Raw genomic sequence first — 19,536 nt, 5'->3', positions numbered from 1 at the left:
TTTTTGACTGATGATAGTTTCTGAATGAGCTTCAGAAACCTTGCTCACATATATCATGTAACATGTATGTGCTATACAACATCCTGCCTTACTTTCTTAAAGTGACCAAGGCTCTTGCACTGTTCCATTATGGCATTCAATTTTGGTGGTAAGGATTTTTCTAAGGAAGCTTAAAGTGCTTCAAGTTTAGATCCTGAAAAGTGTTAGGGGGCTGTCAGAGCAAGAATCTTATTCGAGCTAAGTTTGGAGAGATCTATCACAAAAGAATGAAATTTTCTGCCCTGGAAATTCATAGAACCTGGAGTGGTTTTTATTTTCATCGTGGTCGTATGCACTTTGACCGTCTCATATTTCTAATTTTGTTACATTTTATTTCCCTCCATGTGATCATACATTGAATTTACACTAGTCAACATTCTAATACTCGTGAATAAGATTCCATTTCTGTCTCCATGTTAAATTTATCATGGATGTCCCTCTTATCTGGGATATTTTCCCCTCTCTACTCTGTGTCTTCATTTCCCTAGATCCTTTCACTATTCACTTCAAATGCCACTTCTACTATAGATTTTCCCCCATCCACTGAGTTGCTATTGCCTTCCCACCTGAAACTATTTCCCATCTACCCTTACTGTACTTACTGTCAGGTTTTCTACAACATTCGGAATGTGAGCTCTTTGAGATCAAGGATTGTTTTATTTTATATCATTCTTTAAATCCCTAGTGCTGGGATATTGTAAGCACTTAATGAATTATTTTCAATTGATTGAAATCACACAACTTAAAAAATATCCTCAGCACACTATATCAATTTGGATTTTCTTACATAAAGTCCCAAACAACCACCTTGACAGTGCCCACATTTTAATGACTGTATCATATACACCAAAAAGACCAGTATGAAATGACATTCTTTCCCCACAACAAACCATAACATGAAAATTATGCTACCATTTAAAAATATTGTGAAATTCAAATAAGCTCACCATTGTATCCATCTTGATTCAGATCTCCCAAATGGGTAATAGCACTTCCAAATCTGCCAAACACTTCAGTTCCTGAGAGGACCTGGGCATCTCTGAAGAGCAAAGGGCTTTCTTGCAAGTACAGGTAAACCTGTCCCACTTCTTTAGGGCTGCTCTCAAATTCACGCTCCATGAAGAGAGGGGCTCCAACTAATACATCATCCAGGCTGAGAGAGAAAGAGAAAAGAGAGTGAAGGAGAAAGACAAGGAAAGGGAAAGTGACAGACGGATACACAGAGAAAAGGAGAAGGGGAGAAAGAGTGAGAGATTTGGAGAATCAGTATTCCTACAGTCTTCAAATTCTTTTAAAAAGTCAGAAGCATCACTTGTATTCATCATTCTCCTAATAGTGTTAGTAAACAAAATATATTCTGCCCAATTTATTGAGCCTTAGTAAAACTATATTGCCAGGAAAAAATGTGGGCTATTATAAAATCACAGCAATTATTTTGGGCCCACATAATTTCCTAATGGGAAAAATCATGTTCCTACCTAAACACACCTCAATTTTTAAGTAATTTTGTAAATATAGGTATCATTTATTGAGAAAAGACATTTTCAGTTTGCCAGCTGCTTACTACTTTTTGTTTTACTAAAATAACACTCTAGGATAGTATTTTGAAGAAATTTCAGAAGAGAATAAAGGAGTTTATGAAGAAATAATATTTAAAATATGACTTAGTTAAGTAATACCAAAAGTATTTTACTTGTGCAACATGTCTGAAGTTTCGAGGGCATAGAAGTGTGAATTATTTGAATTCACTTTAGTAATGTTTCACAAGATCAGGATGAGAATATAGTTGTGTCCACTATACTGGATTCTTTCTCTTATTGCCAACAACTTCCCAATTTTTCAGTATCATTTCCTATGCAACCCTTGTGGTGATAATCTCAAAGTCTGCTCAATTAAGAGTTTGTTTCTCTATCCCCATTTATTTGATATATCAACCTTCTCTCACTTTCTAGGGCTGAAAGCCTCAGGTTCATTCACGATTATATCTTACAGCTCTTAAGAATACTGCAAATGTCAAAAGAGTAAGCACAGACTTTGGGGTCAATAGAGTTCCATAAATGAACAACATTGGTAGTAAACCTGCCTTCCCATAGTCAATGTGGAGCTAATGACACAGACTCCTCTACTATTTATTAGCAGTGTGTCCTTGAGCTAACCACCTGACTTTGTTAGGCCTTCACTTAATTTAATTAGATGTTGTTTAATGGCATATTCACCCCTTGTTATTATTCCAAATGCATTTATTTAATAACATCAATATAGACAACACACTTTGCTAAACAAAACTCAGAAAAATTATCTACGGTTTTTCTTACAATACTAATAATGGAATATTGGATTTAGTTTTCCATAGCTTGTCTACCAGTCCTTCTCTGAATAAATCCACTTTATACTGATCATTCATTATTTTTACCTACCACCAAGGCACAGCTTTTGTTCTACACGTGTATCTTGTTACTTGGATCACATGTTGTAATTAAGTATTCATGAATAAACTGAGCTCCAAAATTGGACTCAGACTTTCTCTTCTACAAGAGCTGTGTGTGCGATTTCTTATCTTCCATCCAGTACCCTTAATTCATTCATAGTTGTCATGCAAACGATGTTGGCTGAATGAATAAATGAAGCACTGAACTACATAACACTTGTCTACAAGAGTTAAATTAGGAGCCAATCAAATGCTCAAACTGCATTAGAAATAATAAAGTGAAATTTAAACATTACAATCTTGCATTTCAGAAAACAACCATCTTTTTTATATCTCTCTATGAGCTATACATATATACTTATATAAGATATACACATATGTATATATTTAGTTGGCAGATATTGGAAGATGTAAAGATTGATATTTGTCATGTTTTTCTTTTCATTTGAATCTACTTTATAAGTCTGGCTACCAAAGCTTGACCAGGATGGAGTCCTCAGAGTAAGTCAACAAACAGATTTATTTATGCTGAGTCTTCCACATAAATACAAGTATCCAATGTTACTTCCTTTGCAATAAAGCAGCCCGAGAATGGTCAAGTTAGCCACCTGCTGGGCTTTCACTCAGCTCCTTTGTGTCCTGCAGAGGCCATAAACAGCAGGAGGATGGGAAGTGTCAATGGGTTAAAGTGTAATTTTGTGAAACTGTGATACAATACAAATACACCAAGGCAGTGTGACTGAAGCTTTGGACACAGGCTTGTTTGTTTCAGGCAGAAGATGAAAAGCATCAGTATCTTTTGTTGTTGAAAACTTGTCCAAAGACTCATAACCAGACATTGATGGCTTCAGATACATTGACTGGCTTCTTTGCTGGAGTGCATCTAGCTTTTCAAGTTAACTTCCCCAGCCTGTTTATGTTTCTCAGATATCTGGAGTCCTTGAAAGTCCGTTCATCAATCAACAATCAACATTCACTAAACAATTTAATCCAAATTGTTTAGAATTCATTCAAATGACTATCAAGAGATTATATTTAGTGAGTTTGCTTAATGTGAGAGAAGAGGAGAGAAGTTAGGGGGTTCTGAGGAAATGACCCTTGATTTACTCATTGGACTGTATTGCCCAAGACGATGAATCAATTTTCTCTTCTGAGTCTGAGCTCTTGCCATGCAATATCTTAGAAGGGATTAGAGCATAAGATTTCCCTAATGGTCAGAGTACAATGCACCTATGTAGGAGAGTTACAAGAGGAAAATAGGTATAAATAGTTAACATACAATGCTATTATTTGCCTACCCATCTCTTGGTTGGTGACTTGGATCTCTTTCACTGCCCTTAGGACTACAGAGCACTGTACTAAGGAGAAACATTCAACTGATACTCTGAATCTTGTTTTGCTACATTAAGTAAACAGGTTGAAGAGTGTTTTATAAATCTTTAAGAAGTATATAAATGCTAATTACTATTATTGCTATAATTATTATTTGGGATGACTAGGGAGAAGGCCATGAAAAATTTCTCTTAAAGAAGCCTGACTGTCAGTACTGTCAGGGAGACAGAGGCAAGATGGCAGATTAGGGACAGCCACTCAGCTGGTCTCCCAACATTTCTCTCCCAACAACTTTAAAATAACATCTCAAGTCAAATTTTGAAGCAGCACAGCCAACAAAAGGTTGGTGTGAGACATTTTTCTGACCTAAGTAAAGACGGGAGGTCTTCAGAGAAGTTTGTGTCATCAGGGTGGAGGCCTGGAGTCTGCTACAATTTGGGGAGCAAAGTCAAAAGAATGAAAAAATAGAAGAAAATATGAACTATTTTATTACAAAAACAACAAACTTGGAAAATAGATCCTAGAAGAGAAAATTTAATAATGGTTAGAGGGGCAACTGGGTGGCTCAGTGAATAAAATCTAGGCATAGAATCAGGAGGACCTGGGTTCCTGGGTTCCAATATGATCTCAGATACTTCCCAGATGTGTGACCCTGAGCAACCCCAAATGCCTACCCATTACCACTCTTCTTCCATGGAACCAATACTTATATTGATTCTAAGACAGAAGAAAAGAATTATTTTAAAAAGAGAGGGAGAGAGAAAAAAGGAATTATTAGACTACCTGAAATCCAGGATCAAAGAAAGAGCCAATATATCATTTTAAGAAATAATCAAGGAGAAAAGAGGGTAAAATAGAAATCAAAAGAATCTATCAATTATCTCCTTTCAGGGATCCCAATGTGAAAACTCCAAAGAATATTATAATCAAATTCCAGTGCTCCTAGGGCTAAGAAAAAAAAATTAATTGAAAGTAAACAGAAAGAAGCAATTTAAATATCATGGAGTAGGGGGCAACTAGGTGGCTCAGAGGATTGAAAGCCACGCTTAGAGATTGTAGGTACTGGGTTCCAATATGACCTCAGTCATTTCCTAGCTGTATTATCCTGGGCAAGTCACTTAATTAACATTGCCTATCCCTTACCACTCTACTATGCTGGAACCACTACATAGTATTGCTTCTAAGGTGGAAGGTAAGGGTTAAATAAATAAATAAATATCATGAAGTCACAGTTAGCATTACACATAATTTAGTAGCTTCCAAATTAAAGGAGTGGAGTTATGATATTTTGGAAAGCAAAAGAGCTAGCATTACAATCAAGAATCATTTACTCAGCATTTACTTCATGGGAAAAATGGATATTAATGAAATAGAGGACTTTCAAGTATTTCTGATAATAGAGGTAATAGAAAATAGATAACAGAGCTAAATAGAAAATTTGATGTTCAAAAACAGAACTCAAGAAACAAAAAGATAAGAATGAAAGAGTAATCATAAAGAACTCAGAAAGAAATTTTTTACATTCCTATATAGGAAGATGATATATGTAACTCCTAAGATATATCATTATTAGGGCAATTAAAAGTTCATATATACAGAGGTGATGTTTGTAAGTAAATTATGTCAAAATAATCTCCAAAAAAAATGAAGGGCTAAGAAAGAAGAATGTGCTAGGAGAAGAGCAAGAGAATGGTAGAATGGGGAAATTTTTCCCACATAAAAAGGTACACAAGGAAGAGCTTTTACAATGGATGGTGAGCAATGCTTGAAACTCACTCTCATTGAAAGTGGTTCAAAGAGGGAAGACTAAATAGATAGATATATGAATTGAAAAATATATCAACTCAGTTGAATTACTATCATGCTATAAGAAATGATGAGGAGAGTGGTTTTAGAGGGAAAAACATGGCAAGGACTATATGAACTGGTGCAAAGAAAAGTGAGAAGAACTGGAAGATCATGGTGCACAGTAATAGCAATATTGTAATAATGAACAACTGTGAACTATGCCAGTACTATGATATAAGATAATTCCAAAGGACTCATGATGAAAAAACACTATTCACCCTCCCAAGAGAGAACTGATTAACTCTGAGTGCAATAAAGTACAATTTTCTCACTTGATTTTTTTCCTGCTTTTGAAGAGAGAACTAATATAGAAATTTGTTTTGCATGATTTCACATGTATATAACTGATATATTGTTTGGCTTCTCAATATATGTGTGATGGAGTGGAAGCAAAAAGAGAATTTGGAACTCAAAATTTAAAAAGAAAGAATGTTAAAAATAAATACATTTTTAATTTAAAAGAGTCTGTGAAGAAATAAGAAATATCAATTTAATTTAAAATTCATTTTTTAAAGCCTGTTCCTCTCTATTTGATTCAGTAAGAGGGTGGTGCAAGGGCTACTTCTAGGTCCCATCTCCCTACTCATCAGTAAGGGAGATTTGATCTGTTCAATTTTTGACCTGGGCCAATTCACTTCTGCTTAAAGAAAGTGATGGCCTCTAGTCACAGTGGTTCATCATTTTAATGCTAAATGTAGTGTGGACATCTGACCAGTTTAGTCCACCTCAGCTTACAGGCCTAAAAATCTACTAGCCTTGGATTAAAAGTATATGCAACCATGACCAGATTGGGATCTCAATTTTAAAAGGAATCAAAGAAACCCAAGATCTCAGAGTTGGAAGAGATATCAGTCCAACCTGTACTGGACTGGATATACATTACAATCTATTTTAAAAGATGTCACTCAGTTTTTGCTTGAAGAACCCCAATATGATGAGGAGAGGTGGGGAGCTCACTACTTCTGGAATCAGCCTTTTCTATTTTGGGGTAGCCCTGTTTGGAAGTTTGTCATTGTTTCAGATTTGTCTCAAGTAGAACAAGCCCAATCCAATTTTTACATGAATTTGTTTTAGACACTTGGTGTGCTTTGCCCTTCTCCATCTTGTATCTGTGAAGATGACTTTTTGATTCCAACTCTAGGATTTTACATTTATCTCTACTGCATTTCATCTAAGTATATCTGATCCAACAGTCCAGCCCATCAAGATCTCTATAGATACAGAATTTGATATCCAATATTTTAATTGTCTCTTTCAGCTTTGTGCCATCTGAAAATCTGATGAGCATGCAATCTATGACTTTTTAAGATACAGATTAGTCAAACAATGTAGGCTCAAAAAAAACCCTCTTATATCTTAGAAGCTATACTAAGTATCTGTTCCAAGGCAGAAGAACAGTTAAGGGCTACACAATACAAGTTTAAGTGGCTTGCCAAGGGTCACACAGCTGTCTGAGAACATATTTGAACTCAAGGCCTCCCATCTCCAGGCCTGACTTTCTATCCACCAAGTCACTTAGCTGCCCTAAAGTATTCTCTTAATAAGTACTTGTTGATAAATTTATTTGAGTGCATTCAAACACCTCAACTTGAGTAAATTCAATTACAAAATATCTGCTATGTATAAGCACACTGCTAAACATTATAAATAGGAGAGAGCCAACAGAGATTCTTAGGGCATTTTGCTAAACACGACCTTCAAAAATGACATTGAGACTTGCAGGTAAACATGGCAGCAGTGTAGATCAGGACTCTTCCTCTCCTCACCATCTACCAATATAGACTACCTCAAAAGGCCAAAAAACCCAATTCATATGAACAAATGACTCCACAGTAGGGTGCAGCTTTGAAGGTACATGGGATTTGGGCACTTCCACACTATAAGGGGGTGAAAAAGCTTCCACCCAAACACAAGCTGATCAACCCCCACCCCCACCCCACACACACAGAGCCAGTGAGCTAGAATCAGAGCCAGTGCTCTAGAATCAGTGAGGGAGCAAGGGGCACCTCTAGAGTGAGCGAGGGGGCACCTGTAGTTCCTTGGCAGCTGACTAAGACCACTAAAAATCTATCCCTGAGACCAAATAGACCTGAAACCCCAGCAAGCTAAAGAGTTCAAATGAAGAGTGCAGACCTTGGGCGTCTATGGAAATAGCACAGAGAAGGACAGCAAACAGTAGAAGCTGTGAAGATTCAAGAGGTGGCCTCATGCAAAAACCACACTCCCTAGCTCCATACACAGAGAGCCTGCCCTCCTCACTCATACTTCTGATTGGAAAGGGAAGGAAAAACCACCATAGTGATGGCAAACAATGCCCAGAAAAAACAACTTCCCAATACGAAGAAGAATAAGAAGAAAACATTGACCCTGGATAATTTTTATGGAGGAAAAATCCAGACTACAGAGGAAATAGCAGAAGAGGAAATACAAATAAATGCATCCCAAAACCTTCCCCAAAAATGGAAATTGGCCACAAGCTCTTGAAGAATTTAAATCAGAGCATATGAAAAAGATGGAAGAATTTTGGCAAGAAAAGTGGGAAATAGTACAAAAAGAAAGCAACAGTTTAAAGGATAGGAACTAAATTGGAGACTAAAATTAAATAGCTGGAAGCCATGAAAAGCAGGAAAGACCAAACCTAAAAGGAAAATCAAAAGATTATAGCAGAAAACCAGTCTTTTAAGACCAGAATTGGGCATTTGGAAGCCAATTATCTCGCAAAACATCAAGAATTAATAAAGCAAATTCAAAAGACTGACAAAATTGAAGAAAACATAAAATATCTCAATGATAAGATGATAGACCATGAAAACCAGTCTCAAAGAGAAAATTTGAGAATCATTGGTCTACCTGAAAACCCCAAAATAAACAGAAATCTTGACATCATCCCACAAAAAATTATCCAAGAAAACTGCCCTAATATTCTTGAACAAGGGGGCAAAATAGACATTGAAAGAGTTCATAGAACACCCTCTACACTAAATCCTCAAAAGACAATCCCCAGGAATGTAATTGCCAAATTCAAGAGCTTCCAAGGTAAGGAGAAAATTTTACAAGGAGTCAAAAAGAGATAATTCAGATATGAAGGAGCATCAATTAGGATTATACAAGATCTGGCAGCTTCCACACTAAAGGACCACAAAGGTTGGAATATTATATTCAGAAAGGCAAGCGAATTGGGTCTTCAGCCAAGGATCACCTGCCCATCAAAATTGACTATATACTTCCAAGGGAAAGTATGAGCATTCAACAAAATAGAAGATTTCCAAATATTTGTAAAGAAAATACCAGAACTAAGTGGAAAGTTTGATATCCAAACACAAAAATCAAGAGAAACATGAAAAGGTAAATAAGAAAGAAAGGGGAAAGGAAAAAATGTTTTTTTTTTCATTTAAATTTTCTTCCTTAGATTAGGAACACCTCACACCTTACACCAAGATAAACTCAGAATGGGTGAATGACTTGAATATAAAGAAGGAAACTATAAGTAAATTAGGTGAATACAGAATAGTATACATGTCAGACCTTTGGGAAGGGAAAGATTATAAAACCAAGCAAGACTTAGAAAGAGTCACAAAATGCAAAATAAATAATTTTGACTACATCAAATTAAAAAGTTTTTGTACAAACAAAACCAATGTAACTAAAATTAGAAGGAAAGCAACAAATTGGGAAGCAATCTTCATAATAAAAACCTCTGACAAAGGTCTAATTACTCAAATTTATAAAGAGCTAAATCAGTTGTACAAAAAATCAAGCCATTCTCCAATTGAAAAATGGGCAAGGGACATGAACAGGCAATTTTCAGTTAAAGAAATCAAGACTATTAATAAGCACATGAAAAAGTGTTCTAAATCTCTTATAATCAGAGAAATGCAAATCAAAACAATTCTGAGATATCACCTCACCCCTAGCAGATTGGTCAACATGACAGCAAAGGAACGTAATGAATGCTGGTTGGGATTTGGCAAAATAGGGACATTAATGCACTGCTGGTGGAGTTGTGAATTGATCTGGAGGGCAATTCTGGAGGGCAATTTGGAACTATGCCCAAAGGGTGATAAAAGACTGTCTGCCCTTTGATCCAGCCATAGCACTGGTGGGTTTGTACCCCAAAGAGATCATAAGGAAAAAGACTTGTACAAAAGTATTCATAGCTGCACTCTTTGTGGTGGCCAAAAATTGGAAAATGAGAGGATGCCCTTCAATTGGAGAATGGCTGAACAAATTGTGGTATATGTTGGTGATGGAATATTATTGTGCTAAAAGGAATAATAAAGTGGAGGAATTCCATGGAGACTGGAACAACCTCCAGGAAGTGATGCAGAGTGAGAGGAGTAGAACCAGGAAAACATTGTACACAGAGACTGACACACTGTGGTACAAGAGAACATAATGGACTTCTCCATTAATGGCTTTACAATGTCCCTGAACAATCTGCATGGATCTACGAGAAAAAAACTATCCTCAAGCAGAGGACAAACTGAGGGAGTAAAAACACCGAGGAAAAGCATCTGCTTGACTACAGAGGTCGAGGGGACATGATCGAGGAGAGAAGCTAAATGAGCACCCTAATGCAAATACCAACAACAAGGAAATAGGTTCAGAGCAAGGACACATGTGATACCCAGACAAATCGTGCGTCGGCTAAGGGAGGGCTGGCGGGGGTGTGGGGGGGAGGGGAGGAAAAGAAAATGATCTGTTTCCAATGAATAATGTATGAAAATGACCAAATAAAATAATGTTTTAAAAACTAAAAAAAATAAAAATAAAAATAAATAAATAGATTTTCTTCCTTAAGGGTTTCAATAAGATCAAATTGGTAATCATATTTCAAAAAAATGACATTGAGACTTTAATGAATACTCATTAGAGTGCAATCATTCAACCATTCCGAATTTATCTAAATGCATTATCATTTAGCCCATGTCACTCTGACTACTATCTATAGCAGAACATGGGCAACTTTATTAAACTCTTTAGTAAAGTCTAAGTAAACTATATGTGCAGTCCTAATCATATATAATTGTCCAATAACTACTACTACTACTACTAATAATCATAAAAATGGCCTGACATAGACTGTTCTTGGTGAAGCCATGCTGGCTCTTTGTGATCACCACCTCTCCTTCAAGATGGCCACTAGCTACTATTCCTGAACATATGAATTGACTTTAGCTAGACAACTAATCTAGACAGCCAGCTAGACAACTAATCTAGACAGCCAGTGCTCATTGGAATCCATTTCTTCATGGATTATAAACAAAGCAGAATATCCCTTTGCAGCATAAGTCGTTTTTAGGAAACTACTTTTTTTAAAAGATTACCTGGGTGCAAAATATGCTATGATGTCTAAAGAGACTAAAGCTAATGATAACACTTGCAAAGTCATTGACTATTTAGAAGGAAGAGAAATCCAATCAGACAAAATGGATTTTCCTGATTAGTTTTTTTCTTTCTTTGTTTTGTTTTGTTTTTGAAACTATAACACACAGGACAGTGCCTGGAATGTAGTAGACTATTAATAAATACTTGTTGATAAATTGATTGGCCTCCATCCAATCAATTCAAGGAATAGTTACTACTATGTATATATAAAACTGGGAATTCAGTAATAAAAACAATATGAAATTGTTCCTGCCTTGAGAACCTAATATTCTACCAAAATTCACCTTACACTGCCCTCAAGGAATTTCCATTCCAAGATGCCAAGTGGTTCTAGTACCAAATTGATAAGAAGAATTTACAGTGGGAAATATGTGACAACCCCCTAAACTCAGAAGTATTCAGTTAAATGTTTAACACCCAGATCTCTGAAAAGGCATTGAAATATTTCAAAGTTAAGTTTTTGTGATTATTATTTTATCTATTTCTTTCAGTCTTGAAATAAAGAAAACTATAAATTTAGTCCCGATTTGGATGTAGCCTTTGTTGATTTCTGAAGTGTAAATTTTCACATTGAAATTTTAATAACTGAATCTTTAAAAAAACAGTAACCTTTACTTTATATATTGATTCCAAAGAATACAAGTGGTAATAGTTAGGCAATGGAGGTTAATTGACTTGCCCAATGTCACACACCTAGGAGTGTCAGAGGTCAGATTAGAACCCAGGCTCTTCCCTTCTCCAAACCTGGTTTTCTTTCTACCGAACCACTTAACTGCCCCAATATTTGCCTCTTGAAAGAGACTCAATGGATAAGCTGGCTCCATTATGTTTGACTAAATGATACATCTCTATTCTGTGAGTTCAGAGTCCTGCTTAGATTTTTAAAAAGAGAACACACATTTATTAATCCTATGCTCTCCAGTATTTAATTAAAATAAATAAAGTCAATACAGTTCTGTGACTGTACTCCACATATTAGATAATAGATGCCTATATCTGGAAGACTGTGATGCTTTAGGGAATCTGAGGCTTGTCTCTTCTTGACTGTTCACCTGCATAGGGATTAATACATTCCCATATACTCTTTAAGTCTAAAAACCAGAACAGTTTAGTGCAGTGAGAAGAAAAGGCAAGCATCAGGTAATCTGGCCTCTAGCCCCCACCTATGTAACCTTGGTAAATTCATTTAATTTCTCAGTCTCGGTTCCTTTATTTGAAAATTGGTTTTAACAGAATGATTATTAAAATTAAATAAAATATGATATATAAGAGAACTCTGGAGGAGTGGAAGGGTGGGGCAGGAGGATGAGAAGTCACTATAGAGATGAGTGGCTTAATTTTTCTGCATGGCTTACCTGTTCAATGAAGGCAACCCCTTAAAATCCCAGTGTCTTAGAAACCTTAGTCATTATCGACATCATGCTCTTGTGTTATAGATGGGGAAACTGGAGCTGGACCAAGGTCTCAGAGCAAGTAAATGCCACTTCTGAGAGTAGTACCCAGACCTCTCTACTCCCAGTCCCATACTTATCCCACGACTCTTACTACCTCTCCATATGTAGCATGTAATAGCAACAAACAGTACTATGTGGAAGCTAAAAAGTGAATGGAAAATGCTGGAGCAATCTGAGGCAATTTAATTTAATTTGTCCAAAAGATGCTAATGAGTCACTCAGGATATGCAAATCCTACCATGGTACCTTGGACCATACAACCTGAGAATCTCTATTTAGAATCTCAGCAGGAGCCCAGAATGATGAGAGCATCCTTCTCTTAAAGGGAAGCTTGGGGGGAACTAGGTGACTCAATGGATTGAGACCCAGACCTAGATACAGGAGATCCTAGGTTCAAATTTGACCTCAGATACTTTCTAGCTGTGTGACCTTGTGCAAGTCCCTTAACTTCCACTGGTTAGCCCTTTCTGCTCTTCTACCTTGGAACAGATACTTAGTATGGTTTCTAAGACATAAGAATAGTGCCCAGTATTCATTCTAAGGTGGAAGGTGAGGGTTTAAAAAGACAAAGGAAGCCTGTATATCTCTTGCCATCTGGTATCAGCAAACTTTTGCCCACCAGAATTTTGCAGAAATCAAGGAACAAGGCAAGGTCAGCTCCCATGATATTGTTTTTCATGTATCATGTACTTTACTGAGCTCTGAAGGGCTTTGCCTTCTGAGGGGACAGGTTCTAGAAAGCATGGAAGGTGTTTGTTTGTTCCAGGACTAAAGTTAGTGGGAGCACTTCCAGGAAGACTCATGGCAGCCCTTGGTCAATCCCTGTGTTGTTACAAGCAGGGTTAGTAGTCAGCTTGAAAACGGAAACACCAGGACCCAGAAAAAGCTCACAGCATTCCCATTTTAGTCTACTGTAATGTCAATTCTACATCCTCTAAGAACACAGGCATAGATACTGATCAAAGATTTATTATTGTAAGTAGGACAAGTGACTTTATATCTCAGCTAGAGATGAATTTGAGTATTTTCTTCATGAGCCACTCTTATCTAATTCCAGGGAGCAATTTTACTGGGTGTATATTGCTACTGAATTTCCATGGCACCTTAATATTTTAAGTGCCAGTATATGACCATCCCTAGGGCCTCCAGATTATCCTTAAAGGGACAATATTCAGTTATCAGCAACATTATTCCAGGCACTTGAAAGCATTCAGAATGAACTGCCTGATACCCAGCACATTGCAGGGAAATCATAAATAGATGGGATGAGCCAGTGGAGCAGGTTTTAAAGACAAGAACAGCCTGATTATCAGTGAAGAAAGGTTTGTGTTAGTTACTTACAACCATATTGTTTCGATCAGGGGACACTAATGAGATTTTTCTCACAGCCTTTTTTTCTTCTTTAAAATACTGAAAACTATACTATAAATGATGTCACAAAACTTTGCTATAGACTAGAATGAGTCTGTTTCCGGGGTAGATACAATGTCCCGCCAGGCATATTGTGGGTGGGGGAGGGGGTAGGCAAGAGACTTGAAAGGAATAAACAAAAGTCTGACCCTTGGAAAGGAACACATTGAGCCAATTTGTGCCCTATAAAACATCATATTTAAGTCCCAGCAGGAAGGCATCCCTGTGCTGGTTGCACTACCATTTGTTGAAAGATACATATGGTCACATAGCTGGATGGTAAGCCATCATGCAAATACATTCTCATTAAAGAAATCAGGACGTGATGCCATTTTTTTCTCAATTTATTCTCCAGATCTTTCCCTCTTCCCCAAACTGGGGGAACCCATTCCTTAGACTATAACAAGTCTGTTTCTGGATGGATACAATGTCCATCCCTTCCTCTCTTCCTTTCTTTCCCTTCCCCATTCTTGCTCCCTCTCCGTCTTTCTGGGGGCATGGTGTCATCAAGTGGTAAAAGCCCTATTTACCTAAAGGATGGGCACTATGCGATAAACTGGATGGGAGGAAGAGCTATCCTTCCTTTATGGCATTGGGAAATTAATGTTTTACTTTCTTTCATTTGTCCTTTTTCGTTCCAAGTGTTGGGGAAACAGAGAGGGAGTCCCCAGACCAGGAAACTCAAGCCATGTTGATCTTAGAGTCTGAATTCTAGGTCCACTGTTGTTACCAGCCCAGCAAAGAACCTTTAAGAAGCCAGTTTGCCAGAGTGCAAACTAGCAAGGCTTTTGACTTGGAACTGGGTGAGACTAATGCTTGAAAGAAACTGAGTAAAGTCATGAACTGAATTCTCCTCTCCTCCTCAGAGACTAAACTTGTAATCTTTGAATGTTTGTTTTTGTTATTCTTTTGAAGAATATATGATTTTGTAAAAGCTAATCTTGTTCTTAGGTAATTAGGTAGAACTGGAATGCTTAGTCCCCCCTAAATTTGGGAGACCACAAATGAGGGAATAAATCAGCCAATAACAGACAACTCTTGGGCCCACTTAGGAGAATGGAGAATTCTGGGGTGGAGGTTATGTGGCACACACCTGGCTCTCAGGCAAGTGGACCAAGGTATTATTATCCTATAATTAATCCTCTGAGAATTGGCACTGGCTATCCTCCCAAGCCTGGAATGTTCTCAACCTCCTGGCTTCCCTGGCTTCCTTCAAATCTCAGCTAAAATTCAACCTTCTTTTGGAAGACTTTTCTAATCCCCTCCATACCTCTGAAGCTTATGCTTTCCCTTTGCTGATTAACTCCAATTTAACTTGGATATATCTTATTTGCATGTAATTCTTGTCTAGTTGTCTCTCCTAGAAGATGGTGAGCTCCATGAAAGCAGGGGCTGTCCTTTGCCTTTTCTTTTTACTCCCAGAGCTCATCACAAGGCCAAGCACATAGCAAGCACTTAATAAACATTTATTGACTGATTCACCTCCTGAGGCCATTACATTTTTTGAAAACTCTATTTGCCAGAGTACATTTGTCTTTCTACTAGGCTAAAATTGGCCCCATGGCAGCCTCTAATCCTTTGCTCCTAATTTGGTCCTCTTGGCCAAGCACTGGAATGTAAACTCCTTGAGGGCAGGGATTATTTTTTCTCTGCCACTCTTAAATTTAGGATAATGCTTTGCACATAGTCAGCACTTACTAAATGCTTGTTGACTAATTCACAATTGTCTGCCCTCTTCCATGTGACAGTCCTTTGACTGCTTAAATTATTTCATCCCCCAGCTATCAAGGCATATTTTTGGAATGTTCCAAGTAACAAGAATTACTTTAAAACCAAACCACATCATTAGCATCAAATGAGCACTCATTGTATCCTGAAAGAACGGAGGGGAGGGGAAAGGCCCCATCAGGAGACATGAAAGAGATCTGAAGAACCTTACATTCTATAGAGGAACACTGACCGAATGGACACAGATGGTGACATATAAATACACACAAATGGAAACATAAACATACCACCCATCCCAGCTATGCAAAGATGGTACCGCTAATGTTCAGTTCAATGGCCTGTCAATTTAACTGTTCACAAAGGTATATTTATAAAAATAAACTACTCTCTTTAGAAAGAGTAACAAAAAATATAATTTTGTTCTTTGTCAAGTTCACATTAGCAGATTTAACTATTGACTCCCAAGACAAGAGCATCCATCACCAAATTAACAGGCCATGAGATCATAACTAATTAATATGCTAACTGTTGATGAACGTGTATAGAAGTGTGACTTTTAATAGAGGGAGATGAATTTTGATGGGTGTTTTAATGAAATAATAATAATAATTTTTGTAAAGATACAATTAAAATCAAAGCAAATAAACCTCCTTTGGAATGACAATTTAGAAACTTGGGGGTGTGAACAATTAAAGGATTAATTAAACTAGGAAAAATAAGTCCATGGATTTTACAACAAAAGTTCTGTGTTCAAATTCTGGCTCAGCTTTATAAACCATAAAACCTTTGGTGAGTAATTCCATATTTCTAGGCTTCAGTAATCCTCTAGATTCAAGATGTAATTTTTTTCATCAGAGGCAAAAACCATTGAGTAGGGAGGAAATGAGATAGCAATGCTTAGGATAGCCTAATGACAAGCACGATCATGTTGATATGGATGAGATTGCCTTCACTATTCTAGGAGCTCAGGGAGATGGTGAAAAATACTTTAGGAATGGGACCCTGGAGAACTGGAGCTGTCATGGCATGGGTGGACAAAAGACTATGTCCTAAATTCTATAAATGGTGGCTGCATGTTGGGAAGTATGCCCTCTTGGCTACTGGTTCCTGGAACTAAGCCCAATTTGATCAATGCCTCTGGTTAGTATATCTATAAAATAAGGGACTTGGAAAAAATGATCTCTGAAATTCATTCCAGAGTTCCTGGCATCCAGTAGGTGCTTAAGAAATGCTCTTCCAGCCAAATTCTATGAGCTTATGAAGATGGACTCTTTTTCTTTGTTGAGGAGGTACAAATAAATTTTGTGTAGCAAAAAATGGGATAAATCTGTGTAGGTACTGTTAGTTAAGAAAGGAAAATAATATTGCATGTAGTCACTTACCCATCATTGTTGACATCTGATACAGAAAGAGCATATCCAAAATAAGATGCCATCTGTAAATGAAAACCAGAAGTCATTACATACTTTGTGTCCCCAAACTATTTTGATATAATCACTTCTTATTCATCATCAAAAAACTATATTCGATGCAGGTTAACCACAATCTTATTTTGCATGATTATTTACTCTAATCACCACTCTATTGCTTAGTTTTACTTTCTGATGCAGCCTATGGCACAACAAGAGCTATTTCTAATTTTAAAAGCTCAATTCTCTCTTTCCACTAATGGAAAAGATGAGAGAGGGAATGGCAGCAATCAGGAAATCCAATTTGGGCTGCTGACCATGTTAAGGGTCAAATGGTCAATATCCAGCATGTGATGAAGAACAAAGATGAGTTGACATTAGACACATCTGTCTTCAAATGCTAGTAGAAAAAAAAATCAAAGCCAGAAAGAAAATACTTTTGGATTTGGGGGCTTTAGATCCTCTTTACTAAAGGGATAGTAAAGCTATAATTATTTTTGTAAGCTTTTGTTACAACTACTAAAACATAAACACAGAATATAGAAGACTAGATAAAACTGAGAGACTTTTTTTTTTTTACAAATGCTCATTTAATATTGGGTTTCTCAGGGATAGTTAGGTGACTGAGTTGATAGAGAGCCAGGCCTAGAGATGGGAGGTCCTGGATTCAAATCTGGACTCGTATACTTTTTAGCTGTATGATCCTGGGCAAGTCCCATTACCTAGCCCTTACTACTCTTTTGCCTTGGAATTGTACACAGTATTGACTCCAAGAAGGGAGGTGAGGGTTTAAAAAAACATTGCATTTCTCATCTAATGAAAGTAATCATGCTATATGATGATAACTAAAAGTAATACTAAATAATAATCATTGTAAATATCAAATTATAAGATTGGCATATTATTCTGGAGTTTACACACAATAAGTATTAAAATGTTGAAAGCAGAAATTACCTGTTCCCCAGTGAAATTCTGAATGAAGGTCATATCTGTTGAATTAATAATTGAAACCTAAAATCATAGAAATTAAAATTATATTACTGAGGAGCAAGAGAACAATGGTTTTCAAGGTTATCTTTTTCTTCCACCATTCCATCATTTTTGGGTGTCATTTGGATTCAATGACATAAAACAAGAATTCAAATGGACAAAGTAAATTCAGAGGCCACAAGTTCTAAAAATCAATGAAGACTTTTCATCCTTACAAAATGATTCTTTCCAACCAAAAGTTTTGTTCACTTTTCTGCAATGGAAAAAACTACCCTGTATTTTTTATCTGTATACATGTTCTCTCTCTTTTAGTGGGAAGTACCCTACATAAGGGTAAGAAACTATTTCATTTTTGTCATGGTATCTCCAATGTATTTGGATTGAAGGAGTCCAGTGAACTATTCCTCTAATTTTCAAGTAAAGCATCTATTAAGCATCTACTGTGTACATAGTGCTCAGCTAAGAAACAGGCAAAATGTAATATTAAAATTATAAATGGACCCTGCCCTGTGTATTAGATAGTAATTCTCTTTTCCACACCTGAGTATGAAGTGACCCATTGGATAGAGTAGTGGGCAAAGGACTAGGATGACTTGAGTTCAAATCCGGCTTGTCACTATGTGACCTTGGGTAAGTAACCTAACAACTTCTATTCGCCTCAAGTACAGCATTTGTAGAATGAAGCTAATAATTGCATCTACTTCCCAGGGCTGTTGTCAAGATCAAATGAGATCACATATGTAAAGCCTTTTGCAAACCTCAAAATTTAAATTAAATTAAATTTTGTATTTAATTTAAATTTAATCATTTATTTAAAATACTATTTAATCATTATTATTACAATCCTTTTCATTCATTTACACTGGTACAGGAACTTTCTTCATGAGAAACTTTCTACACTAATTCAACCATAGGACTAGACCAAAAAAAACCGTATCCATATGTAGGTATCTTCATATAATATATGGCATATGTTTATAAATTTATGTATATTCAAAGAGAAAGAAAGACATGAACAGAGACAGAGAATGAAGTAGAAAGAGATTTAAAAAATCTTGCATGTGGAGTCTCTTTGATGAACTAAGAGATGCGGTCATAAAACTTACATATCCAAAATTCTGTGCACCTCGTGGAACACCAGCCAGGATTTCTGAAAGGAAAAATAGGTGGTTAGAAAGCAGACATACTTATTGACAATCACCAGGTATACAACAGTCGTAGCAGAGGAGAGTTTGAGCAAAAATCAAGCTTCATCCTGGAGTTAGAACTTCAAGTTTAAAGTTGACCTTTTAGCCTGATTTTGATCATTGCTTTTTCACCCTAACCCTTGTCCCAATTGGGCTTTTTTCAAGTTGCAAAAGATTGAAGGGAGATTGCTGCAATGTAAAAACCCAAAAGAGGGCCCCTATTTGTTCTGTCTGTGGGTGAGAGTGACTCTTGGAACTAGCTGCCAATGCAGGACAGATCAATCAAGTCTCTCTGGTTCAGTTTACCATCCATCCCAGTTTGC

General features: G+C 36.7%; 1 protein-coding gene across 1 annotated transcript in view; it reads right to left on the bottom strand.

Moving 5' to 3' along the window:
* The window catches only part of ITGA8 (integrin subunit alpha 8), a 232,004-nt gene that overhangs the window by 154,668 nt on the left and 57,800 nt on the right, over nucleotides 1-19,536 (bottom strand). The window contains exons 9-12 of the mRNA XM_001377451.4: nucleotides 19,133-19,176; nucleotides 17,991-18,047; nucleotides 17,010-17,062; nucleotides 987-1,192 (exon numbers count right to left, since the gene is read on the bottom strand). Coding sequence (XP_001377488.2) covers nucleotides 987-1,192; nucleotides 17,010-17,062; nucleotides 17,991-18,047; nucleotides 19,133-19,176 — 360 coding nt within the window. The remainder of the gene's footprint in view (nucleotides 1-986; nucleotides 1,193-17,009; nucleotides 17,063-17,990; nucleotides 18,048-19,132; nucleotides 19,177-19,536) is intronic.

This window comes from Monodelphis domestica, chromosome 5 (assembly GCF_027887165.1).
Source record: "Monodelphis domestica isolate mMonDom1 chromosome 5, mMonDom1.pri, whole genome shotgun sequence".
NCBI lineage: Eukaryota > Metazoa > Chordata > Mammalia > Didelphimorphia > Didelphidae > Monodelphis > Monodelphis domestica.
Note: the sequence above shows the minus strand (reverse complement) of the source record. Positions and strands in the feature narration are given on the sequence as shown.